At 50.6% G+C, this 12,838-nt stretch overlaps 1 protein-coding gene across 1 annotated transcript in view; it reads right to left on the reverse strand.

The window, feature by feature from the left end:
- The window catches only part of SUMF1 (sulfatase modifying factor 1), a 29,026-nt gene that overhangs the window by 4,716 nt on the left and 11,472 nt on the right, over positions 1 to 12,838 (reverse strand). The window contains exons 5-7 of the mRNA XM_077467950.1: positions 9,813 to 9,935; positions 3,528 to 3,642; positions 2,004 to 2,117 (exon numbers count right to left, since the gene is read on the reverse strand). Coding sequence (XP_077324076.1) covers positions 2,004 to 2,117; positions 3,528 to 3,642; positions 9,813 to 9,935 — 352 coding nt within the window. The remainder of the gene's footprint in view (positions 1 to 2,003; positions 2,118 to 3,527; positions 3,643 to 9,812; positions 9,936 to 12,838) is intronic.

The raw sequence follows: 12,838 nt of genomic DNA on the forward strand, positions 1-12,838 counted from the left end.
GTGCAGCCACGATCACCGTGCGAGAGCAGCCGTTCTGGGCCGCCATCAAACAGTTAATGACATCCCAGTCTTGGGCCCCCTTCACACGTGCGGACCAGTCGGTCAGATCTGCCTGTCAGTTTTTTTCAGGCCGATCTGAACGGTCGTTCCATACAGCTCTATGGAACGACAGATGTCGGCGGTGACACGGGACTGATCGCATGTCAGCGGCGTCACGGGGCCGATCGCACGTCAGCGGCGTCACGGGGCCGATCGCACGTCAGCGGCGTCACGGGGCCGATCGCACGTCAGCGGCGTCACGGGGCCGATCGCACGTCAGCGGCGTCACGGGGCCGATCGCACGTCAGCGGCGTCACGGGGCCGATCGCACGTCAGCGGCGTCACGGGGCCGATCGCACGTCAGCGGCGTCACGGGGCCGATCGCACGTCAGCGGACGAGCCACAAAATTCAGACGGACGGATGTCCTATTTTCCAGCCGTCTGGCGGATCGGATGAAAACGGACAGGCGGTCTAATCATCCCATCCCCCATAGAGGGGGGCGGTCTCTGTGACAGGTCCGTCCCGGTGACTGACTTGTCGTCCGCCGGCTCAGCGGATCAATGGAGCGATACCCGGTGAGCAAGTGGAGGAGTAAAAACGGACAGCCCCATGTGAAAGGGGTCTTAGTCCGGAGGGTTCAATATTGAGTTGGCCCTTTGCAGCTATAAGAGCTTCACCTCTTCTGGGAAGGCCGTCCACAAGGTTTAGACCCCTTTCACAGCGAAGGCTTTTAAAAAAGTGTTTTAAAGCTAAAAATTGCGCCTGTAAAGCACATGAAAAGTGCCTCTCATGTGTGAAAGCCCGATTGCTTCCACACGGGGGCGCTGTGCTTATGGGATGGGAAAAAAAAAAAAGTCATGCAAGCAGCATCATGGGGACAGTTTGGGATCGCTGTATAAACCGCCGCTATCCATTGGAATGAATGGGCAGTACTTCAGAAGCGCCACAACATGGCGGATTTTAACACTTTCTTTGGCCGCTAGCGGGGGCCAACTACTTAAAAGCATTGTAAACCCTCATCCATCCTATGTATTCAGGTGAAAAAACTTCTGTCACTGATCGCCCCCCCCCCATTTTGCTCACCTGAGTCCCGTAATTCACACACCGGACACGCGCTCTTTCCCTCTGCATATTGTCTCGGCTCTTAATTGGATAGATTAAGGTCAATCAAATCCAGTGACGCGGGGGGCGGGGCCGAGTCTATGGACTCAAATGCTGGACTCAGGAGCGCACCCGCAAGGTAACCCCCCCCCCCCCCCGGGAGAGCGGTTCTGCCAGGGGGTTATACGATTTACCTGTAGGTGCTGGAAATATCTACCTACACCTCCACGGCTTAGGAGATATTTACAATATATACGTGCGCCAACGTCATATGCGCACTTTAGAAAGGGATCATGCTGTGACTGGTAGCTCCCATGACATCACGTGACTCCGGCCAATCACAGAGCCCGAGTCCGCAGTCCAAGAAAAAAAAAAAAAGGTGGACGCTTGCAGCCAGCAAGGACAGCGGTGACATCACAGGCTTCATTTTCAGGCGAGAAGCTCACAGTGTGCAGTGACAAAGGAAGCCGTTTCATTCCAGGGGAGGAGCCGGTACACCTGTGCAAGTCTGAAGGGGAGGAGCCGGTACACCTGTGCAAGTCTGAAGGGGAGGAGCCGGTACACCTGTGCAAGTCTGAAGGGGAGGAGCCGGTACACCTGTGCAAGACTGAAGGGGAGGAGCCGGTACACCTGTGCAAGTCTGAATGGGTGACTGGGTTTAAAAAAAATACATACATTTCCCTAAACCATTGTAGTTCCCCTGTTGGGCAATGTTCACTTGTACCTGTGAGGATGGGAAGAGAACACAGCAGGGAGAGGTTGATAGAGACACTGAATTATTGCTGGCAGAAGGAGCTGAGCACAAAATGTGACCCCCGAGCCACTGGATGGGAATGGCCGGTTGATCTCACACACAACTCACCGGGTTATGAGCTTCATCTGCAGAGTGCTGGGTGGTCCACCAATCCGCTGTCCATTCCCAGGCGTTTCCCACCATATTGTAAAGTCCAAATCCATTGGGGGGGAAAGCCGTGACCTGCGGAGAGCAGAAAATCCGACACTCAGAACTCCGGGGTGACTTCCATACATGGCGGAATACGTGACACCTATATGCAGGACTAATCATCCAACTGTGCGCCCCCACCCCTCCCCCCACACTCATTTATGAGCAATGGTGTCAGTTGCGACCCGTTGTCCTGGTATTCAGGAGCAGCGAGTTTCCAGGCTGAACTCCTCCTTGGAGGTGACAAATTTCCTATAAATTTCAGATTGTACAACGCTGAAGGTGCTGAGAAGTTTCCCTCTCCTGACTGCAGAACTGGTGAAATTTTGGCATTGATATCGGAAATCTGACCGATCTGCCAAAAAAACCGTCTTATTTTCGGTTAGTGATGATCTGAAACCATTTATTATCACTGAGATGTTTGACTCCTTTTTATATCCGAATGATAGAAATCCCCCCCTCCCCCCATGTCCCTGAGGAGAACCCCCCCCCCCCCCCCCCCGGAATTTTTGGGCTTGGATAGAAGGTGATGATGGGGGAGGGGTATGTATTGGGGGGGGTGATGATGGGGGAGGGGTACAGTTGTGATGAAGAGTCCCCCCCCCCCCAGAGTGTTTGGCCTTGGTACAGACACAGAAGGTGACACACACAGGTTACAATGGCAATTCAAGGTAAATTTCCCTCATCTGTGGCTTTTTACATTGCTATCAGTGTCTGTGTATAAATATTCAGTGAGTTTATCTCTCACATGGATGCAACTGAGCAGGCTTGATACTGAGCCATGGGGAGCAGAAAAGAACTGTCAAAAAGACCTGCGTAACAAGGTAATGGACCCTTATAAAGATGGAACAGGATGTAAAAAGATGTCCAAAGCCTTGATTATGCCAGTCAGTACTGGTGAATCACTTATTAAAGCCGAGTTCCATCCAAAAGTGGAAGCTTAGCTTACCTGCCCCCCCCCCCCCCCGCTATATTTGCCACCTTTTTTGACAGTTACCCATCCCCACTTCTGAGAGATTTCACCATGGCGAGATCACTCATAAGTGCAGCCCCCCCTCCTTCCCCCGCCGCTGGGCCATTCAGAAAGCGCAGCACGCCTCACGCATGCGCAGTAGGGAACCGGCTGTGAAGCCCAAAAGGAAAGCGGTCAGTGAAGCCTACCATGAATGGCAGCGGCAGCACCTGAGAGCCAATGGGGTGCCGACATCGCTGGATTCCTGGACAGGTAAGTGTCCCAATAATAAAAGTCAGAACCTGCAATGTGTGTAGCTGGGGTTGGAACAATCTCTTGATACAAAGCCAAAGTTTGGTAGACCATAAAAGATCGCAGCCACAACTGCCAGAAATGTCATTGGGGACACCTTCATATCACCACCATCCATGTCTACTGGGGGAGGGGCAAACTTCTCAGCGCAGCTCTATATAAAGTTGGGGGGCACTTACAGGCGAAGTCTTCACATATCCGTCCTCTGCGGTGTTGGTGGTCGGGAAGTCGCCCTGCCAGACGTTGGCGTGGTGCTGCCCCTTCGGCTCCAGCTTGTTGCCCCAGGGGAAGAGTCTGGCAGAGAGAAGACAAATCAGAAGTCGGGAAGAATTCAAACAAAGCCGTAAAATGACCATAAACTGCGATTACAAATCACCAGTGGGAGGAGCGACAATCATTTCCGAAGTCGCCCCGGGAAACGTTCGATACAAAGTGACTTTTTTTGGACCTTATGTATCAAAACCAACCGGATCTCTGTGATGTCCCACAGCTGCCAATAAGATTGAAGTCTGGCCTGGAAATAATGATGGCCAATGAAGGCGTTCTCTTAGAACCACAGAAAGACAGACATCCCATAATTCCTATTCTGTCTGGAGGAGCTCATATAGATACGCTCATGTTTAATCTGCTCATTAACACCCCCCTCCCCCAACATGATAATGAAATATTTTTTTTTTATTAAAATCTTTCAATTTTCATTACATAATGTTACGACCCGGTCATGTCATCACAGGCAGATCATGGCTGGTGGGAGGGGCCAAATCATGGCTGGAGGGAGGGGCCAAATCATGGCTGGTGGGAGGGGCTGGACATGGCTTCCTGAAAACATCACAGCAGCCCGGTGTTCTGGCAGATAGTGTCCGGCCATCATATAGTGTCCGCCCCGCACTGCGCATGCGCAGTACGGAGCAGAAGCTTCGAAAAATCTCTGAAGCTGAACGGCGCCTGCGCCGTGAGTGGAGGTGGTGGCCCCACCATCCAAGCGGACATAGGGCTGTGAATATTAAAGGGCCCCTCGCCACACTCCGGGCTCGGTGTCTCGCTGCGCTCGGCTCTTTTATATTCCAACTCTATGTCCACTTGGATGGTGGGGATAGAACCTGGACTCACAGCGCAGGCGCCGTTCATCCTCGGCTATTTTCGGAATCTGTGTTGCTGTGTACTGCGCATGCGCACTACACAGAGGACACTATCGGATGGAGGACGTTATATGATGGGACACCGGCCTCAGTACTCCTCCCAGGAGCCCTCTGTCCTGATGCAAGCAGTGGGAGGAGTTATGCAAAAATAAAAATGCCTTGATGGGTGGGAGTCAGTCTGGAGAAGTGGGTGTTCCTAGGCAGGATGTATTTGCATAGGTAACGCCCACACTCTAATGCACATGGTGAGAAGCTCACAGTGTGCAGTGATATCAGAGGAAGCTATTTCAGTCCAGGAGAGGAGCCGCTACACCTGTGCAAGCCTGAAGGGGAGGAGAAGGAGTATGGAGAGGGAGAATATATTATATATACACACACACTGAGCAAAATTATAAACACAACACTTCTCTGTTTGCCTGTCTGCTGAATGTAAAGATCTACCACTTTTTCTTTGTGCACAAAAGGCCGATTTCTTTCAAATATTGTTCACAATTCTGTCTCGATCTGTGTTGGTGAGCACTTCTCCTTTGCCGAGATAATTCCTCCTCCTCACTGGTGTGGCGTATCAAGATGCTGATTAGACAGGATGATTATTGCACAGGTGTGCCTTAGGCTGGCCGCAATGAAATGTGCAGTTTTATCACACAGTGCAATGCCGCAGATGTCACAAGTTCTGAGGGGACGTGCAGTTGGCACGCTGACTGCGGGAATGGTCACCGGGGCTGTTTCCCTTGAATTGAATGTTCGTTTCTCTACCATAAGCCGCCTCCAAAAGGCATTTCATAGAAATTGGGCCGTACATCCAACCGGCCTCACAACCGCAGACCACGTGTAACCCGCCCGGGACCTCCACATCCAGCATCTTCACCTCCACCATCGCCTGAGACCAGCCACCCGGACAGCCGCTGCAGCAATCGGTTTGCATAACCAAAGATATTCTGCACCGTCTCAGGGAAGCTCGTCGTCCTCATCGGGGTCTCCACCTGACTGCAGTTCATCCTCATAACCGACATGAGTGGCAAATGCTCCCATCGGATGGGGTCTGGCACTTTGGAGAGATGTTCTCTTCACGGATGAATCCCAGTTTCCAGTGTACAGGACAGATGGCAGATATTGTGTATGGTGTTGTGTGGGTGAGTGGTTTGCTGATGTCATAGTTGTGGATGGAGTTGCCCATGGTGAGGTTATGGTATGGGCAATGAACACAGATGAATTTTATTGATGGAGATACCGTGACAAGATCCTGAGGCCCATCATTGTGCCATTCATCCATGACCATCACCTCATGGTGCAGCACAATAATGCACGCCCCCTCCCCCCCCCCCCCCCCCGTGGTGCAGCACGATAATACACGCCCCCCCCCCTGTGGTGCAGTGCGATAATACACGCCCCCCCCCCGTGGTGCAGCACGATAATGCTCGCCCCCCCCCCCCCCCCCCGTGGTGCAGCACGATAATGCACGCCCCCCCCCCCCCCCCCCCCGTGGTGCAAGGGTCTGCACACAATTCCTGGAAGCTGAGAACATCCCAGTTCTTGTATGGTCAGCACACTCCCCGGACATGTCACTCATTGAGTATACTTGGGATGCTCCGGATTGGTGGATAGGACAGCGTGTTCCAGTTCCCACCAATATCCAACAACCTGGCACAGCCATTGGAGAGGAAGAGGACCAACATTCCACAATCTACAACCTGATCAACTCTGTGCCAAGGAGATGATGTGCTGCACTGCGTTAGGCAAATGGTGGTCACACCAACTAGATACTGACTGGTTTTCCGACTCCCTCAATACAATAAAACTGCACATTTTACAGAGGCCAGCCTAAGGCACACCTGTGCAATAATCATCCTGTCTGATCAGCATCTTTATACGCCACACCACAGGAGGGATTATCTCGGCAAAGGAGAAGTGCTCACCAAACACAGATCGAGACAGAATTGTGAACATTTGAGAGAAATCGGCCTTTTGTGTACAAAGAAAAAGTGGCAGATCTTTGTGTTCAGCTCATGAATGATAAATAGAGGCAAACAGAGAAGTGTTGTGTTTATAATTGTGATCAATGTATGAAGGGGGGACTGGGGGGGGGGGGGGGGAGACTGGAGGAGGAGATGGGGGGAGGGGGGAGACGGGGGGGGGGAGGAGACTCGGGGAGGAGACGGACGGACGGGGGGGGGGGGGGTGATTGGCTGTCGGCAGGTAGACGGCCATTGATGGGGATTTTCTGGTAATAAATGGAATTAGTAACGAGATCTGTAATTAGATGATTCTCGGCGTCTCTTCCTGTAATAAGCGGGGGAGGTGTTTCTATATTTAGGCCGAACGTGAAGTGGAACATCCTGTAAAGGACACACAAAGGTTTTATGATAATCGGCTGCTGGAATGATGGAACGTTCCCAGACACACCAAGGACACCAATACACAGAGAGTGCGCCGCCTGCCTACCCCCCTCCTTCACTATACTGCCTGTCCTTCAGCTTCACTGACCCAGGATATAGTGCCCCATCATTGGTGTCAGTGGGAGGAATAGTGTCCCATCATTGGTGTCAGTGGGAGGAATAGTGCCCCATCATTGGTGTCAGTGGGAGGAATAGTGTCCCATCATTGGTGTCAGTGGGAGGAATAGTGCCCCATCATTGGTGTCAGTGGGAGGAATAGTGCCCCATCATTGGTGTCAGTGGGGGGGAATAGTGCCCCATCATTGGTGTCAGTGGGAGGAATAGTGCCCCATCATTGGTGTCAGTGGGAGGAATAGTGTCCCATCATTGGTGTCAGTGGGAGGCATAGTGCCCCATCATTGGTGTCAGTGGGGGGAATAGTGCCCCATCATTGGTGTCAGTGGGGGGAATAGTGTCCCATCGTTGGTATCAGTGGGAGGAATAGTGCCCCATCATTGGTGTCAGTGGGAGGAATAGTGTCCCATCATTGGTGTCAGTGGGAGGAATAGTGCCCCATCATTGGTATCAGTGGGAGGAATAGTGCCCCATCATTGGTGTCAGTGGGAGGAATAGTGCCCCATCATTGGTGTCAGTGGGAGGAATAGTGCCCCATCATTGGTGTCAGTGGGGGGAATAGTGCCCCATCATTGATATCAGTGGGAGGAATAATGCCCCATCATTGGTATCAGTGGGAGGAATAATGCCCCATCATTGGTGTCAGTGGGAGGAATAATGCCCCATCATTGGTGTCAGTGGGAGGAATAGTGCCCCATCATTGGTGTCAGTGGGAGGAATAATGCCCCATCATTGGTGTCAGTGGGAGGAATAGTGCCCCATCATTGGTGTCAGTGGGAGGAATAGTGCCCCATCATTGGTGTCAGTGGGAGGAATAGTGCCCCATCATTGGTGTCAGTGGGAGGAATAGTGCCCCATCATTGGTGTCAGTGGGAGGAATAGTGCCCCATCATTGGTGTCAGTGGGAGGAATAGTGCCCCATCATTGGTGTCAGTGGGAGGAATAGTGCCCCATCATTGGTATCAGTGGGAGGAATAGTGCCCCATCATTGGTGTCAGTGGGGGGAATAGTGCCCCATCATTGGTGTCAGTGGGAGGAATAGTGCCCCATCATTGGTGTCAGTGTAAGGAATAGTGCCCCATCATTGGTGTCAGTGGGAGGAATAGTGCCCCATCATTGGTGTCAGTGTAAGGAATAGAGCCCCATCATTGGTGTCAGTGTAAGGAATAGTGCCCCATCATTGGTGTCAGCGGGAGGAATAGTGCCCCATCATTGGTGTCAGCGGGAGGAATAGTGCCCCATCATTGGTGTCAGCGGGAGGAATAGTGCCCCATCATTGGTGTCAGTGGGAGGAATAGTGCCCCATCATTAGTGTCAGTGGGAGGAATAGTGCCCCATCATTGGTATCAGTGGGAGGAATAGTGCCCCATCATTGGTGTCAGTGGGAGGAATAGTGCCCCATCATTGGTGTCAGTGGGAGGAATAGTGCCCCATCATTGGTGTCAGTGGGAGGAATAGTGCTCCATCATTGGTATCAGTGGGAGGAATAGTGCCCCATCATTGGTGTCAGTGGGAGGAATAGTGCCCCATCATTGGTATCAGTGGGAGGAATAGTGCCCCATCATTGGTATCAGTGGGAGGAATAGTGCCCCATCATTGGTGTCAGTGGGAGGAATAGTGCCCCATCATTGGTATCAGTGGGAGGAATAGTGCCCCATCATTGGTGTCAGTGGAAGGAATAGTGCCCCATCATTGGTGTCAACGGGAGGAATAGTGCCCCATCATTGGTGTCAGTGGGAGGAATAGTGCCCCATCATTGGTGTCAGTGGGAGGAATAGTGCCCCATCATTGGTGTCAGTGGGAGGAATAGTGCCCCATCATTGCTGTCAGTGGGAGGAATAGTGCCCCATCATTGGTGTCAGTGGGAGGAATAGTGCCCCATCATTGCTGTCAGTGGGAGGAATAGTGCCCCATCATTGGTATCAGTGGGAGGAATAGTGCCCCATCATTGGTGTCAGTGGAAGGAATAGTGCCCCATCATTGGTGTCAACGGGAGGAATAGTGCCCCATCATTGGTGTCAGTGGGAGGAATAGTGCCCCATCATTGGTGTCAGTGGGAGGAATAGTGCCCCATCATTGGTGTCAGTGGGAGGAATAGTGCCCCATCATTGCTGTCAGCGGGAGGAATAGTGCCCCATCATTGGTGTCAGCGGGAGGAATAGTGCCCCATCATTGGTGTCAGTGGGAGGAATAGTGCCCCATCATTGGTGTCAGTGGGAGGAATAGTGCCCCATCATTGGTGTCAGTGGGAGGAATAGTGCCCCATCATTGGTGTCAGCGGGAGGAATAGTGCCCCATCATTGCTGTCAGCGGGAGGAATAGTGCCCCATCATTGGTGTCAGCGGGAGGAATAGTGCCCCATCATTGGTGTCAGCCAATCTTCCATTGTGGGCATCTGAAGCCCCCTCGTGTTCATTTCCTGGATTTCTGTGCAGCGGTCTACCCATCAGGCACCACCAACACCAAATCCCGCACATGCTCAGTAACGCCTCTATATAATCTAATCTATATATCTATACTTGATATATTGTATCCGGCGCTGAGACCGTATAACATTCAGCAGACTTGTAATGTTGTGTGCAGGGAGAGAGAGGAGCTGTCAGAATTCAGTGGTGATGTCGGGGGTGGGCTGGACTGAGCAGCAATCGAACAACAGCAAAATAAATAAAAATGGGCATTGTGAAAACTGAGCGAAGGGCGTGCAGCACAGCCAAAGAAAATAAAATGGGTGGAACTCCGCTTTAAGTCCAGTTTTGTTGCAGGCAGCATGGCCTCAGTCCCCGATCGATGTGTAGAGTGTGAAGGGCGCCCTCACCTGTTCTCCAGGCCGCCCCGGCAGGCGTATTCCCACTCCGCCTCGGTCGGAAGACGCTTCCCGGCCCAGGAGCAGAAAGAGACGGCGTCGTTCCAGGAGACGTGAAGAACCGGATGATCCAATCTGTGAGCGAGAGAAGAGAATCGATTATCCCGGATCGCGGTCTGGCCCCGCCCACTTCTACGGAGCCTCGTCACATATCCTGCAAAGCAGCCAATGAGGGAAGACTGAACCGGGGAGATCATCATTACCTCACCGCTAAATTACCCCGATGGGGGCAACATTGAGGAAGCTTCATGTTAAAGTATATTTTATACATCATCACCTAGGACATCATTCTGTCACCGGCTGTGCCAACCACACACCACCGACGACTGATCACTGTACCAGGGCGCTGCCAGTATCATGTGATCGCTGTGACCAATCACAGCAGATCATATGACAATTGTAAACAATGAATGGCTTCCTTTCATACCATCTACTGTATACAATTGTGTTGCTAGCTGTGATTGGTCACAGTGATCACATAATACAGACAGGGCCAATCACAGCTAATCACAACAATACACACTGAATGCGATTCAATCAGTAAAAATGGTTTCTTATAGCAATGAAATTCACTAGTATATGCAATCATAATGTGTAAAAATAAATTAAAAAGGCAACATTGTATTGCTTTGGTCTCAGTCTGTTAAAGCGGGAGTCCACCGGGACTCCGCGTTTTTTTTTTTTTTAAAAGCCAGCAGCTACAAATACTGCAGCTGGTGACTTTTAAAATAATGACACTTACCCGCCCAGCGCGCCCGCGATGTCGGCACCCGAAGCAGATCTCTCGATCGTCTCTCGGGTGCTGCCGCCGCCATCTTGGGTATGGGAATCAGGAAGTGGAGCCTTTCGGCTTCATTTCCCAGTTCCCTACTGCGCATGCGCGAGTCGCGCTGCGCAATAAGGATGGACCCGCTGCCTCTGGGATCCGTGTGTTTCCCAGCAGGCAGCGGGGGAATTTCGGAAAGGGGCGTAGATCTACACCCCTTTCCGCAGAGAGCTATCCCGGAAGTGGGTGCAGATACTTGTACTGTACAGGTACCTGCACCCACCCTCCCCCCTGAAAGGTGCCAATTGTGGCGCTGGAGGGGGGGGAGGGTTCCAATGAGCGGAAGGTCCACTTTAGGGTGGAGCTCCGCTTAAAAAAAAAAAAAATATATATACATATATACACACACACACATTTATTAAATATAAAAAAAATTTTTTTCAAATATAGAAATAAAGAAAAAAATTAAAAAATAAATCTTTTTTTTACATCCTGTCACCAGTCAGTGCCCCGATCACCACCCCACCAGTTATATAATGACACTGCACTGGTGACAGGATGTTAAAAAAAAAAAAAAAGTTAATTTTTTTTTTAATTTCTTAATTTTTCAAATAATTGACAAAAAAAAGACAAACTTCGAAAAACTCCCCATGCCCCTTACTGAATACCTTGAAATGTTTACTTTCCAAATTAGGGTGATTCCGGGGGGGATTTGTTTTTTGGTTTATTTAGCAAAAAAATAAAAAAAATAAACCCCCAGTAGTAATTAAATACCACCAAAAAAAAAAAAATTATAAAAATGTAATTTGTGTTCAGTGTTACATGACCACATAATTGGAGGTGTGAGAGCGCTGAAAGCGGAAAATTGGCCTGGCCAGGAAGGGGGTGAAAGTGCCCGGTATTGAAGGAGTTACACGTTGCTGGTATTCACAAACAAAATGTTTGACACAGATCAGCCCCTGCTGCAGCCTCTCATCTTGTGACTTGCTACAAAATTACAATGTACAGTCTGATCTCTGGGGGGAGATTGAGGAAATGCTTTTACTTGCCTGCAGTAGACTGATGACATCATCTCAGCCTAGGCCAGTGTTTCTCAAATCCAGTCCTCAGGCCCCCCCAACAGGTCATGTTTTCACGTTTTCCATTATTTTTCACAGGTGATTTGATCAGTTTCACTGCCTTAGCAATTACCACAGCCGTTTCATCTGAGGGAAATCCTGAAAACATGACCTGTTGGGGGGGCCTGAGGACTGGATTTGAGAAACACTGGCCTAGGCAGAGTCACTGGCAGAGACTTTCTCTTGTATATATAACGTGTGTAGAACGTGTTCAGACAATGACAGGTCCTCTTTAACTAAAACAAATATAAAACGGCTGATATGGCGGATCGCAGAAAAGAAACCCGATCCCCGGGAAGACCATCAATTCCGCTGACACGGCGCCCCCCATTCCTGCATCCTCATCATGCGCTGAGTCGGGAGGAATATGCGGAACGTTGGTCTCTGGGAGGAGTCGCCTCCTCTCTCCGATTTCATGACATTCGCTGAAATCACAATAATCTCTCCTAAATTTAGCCGCAGCCGTCACCCGGCGTTAGTCACAGAGCGGGACGGGAGATGAGGAACCCCCATGGGTGCGAGGATCCGCCACAAGATGAAACCGCTACAATCAGAGAACATTCTGTATCCGGATAATTCCCCGATCCGAACACACAGAGGGGGCAATAACGATCATCTCCCCGCAGATGGGGTAAGATTTCCCCCTTACAAAGAAATGAAGGGTCTATAATTGTATTTTATATGATGGAGACAGAAGATCAACCAAAAATCCCGAAATATAACATTTGTATCATGTGTTAAATGGAGTAAAATAAGTATTTGATCCCCAACCAACAATAACCCTCCCCCACAGACTGGCTCCAGTAGGTGCTCATGTGGTACACAGATCAGTCCTGACAATGTAAGAAGGTTCTCCTAACGACAACTCGTTATGTGTATAGAAGACGCCTGTCCACAGAATCCCTTCCCTCCAATCCTCACCATCATGGGGAAGAGCAAAGATCTGTCAGAGGATGTCGGGGAGAAGATTGGAGACCTGCACAAGGCTGGAATGGGCTACAAGACCATCAGCAAGAAGCTTGGTGAGAGGAGACGAGTGCCGGAGAGATTATTCACAAATGGAAGAAATACAAAATCACCATCAATTGTCCTCA

This window comes from Lithobates pipiens, unplaced genomic scaffold (assembly GCF_037356315.1).
Source record: "Lithobates pipiens isolate NorthernLeopardFrog02 unplaced genomic scaffold, aLitPip1_a1.2 Scaffold_69, whole genome shotgun sequence".
NCBI lineage: Eukaryota > Metazoa > Chordata > Amphibia > Anura > Ranidae > Lithobates > Lithobates pipiens.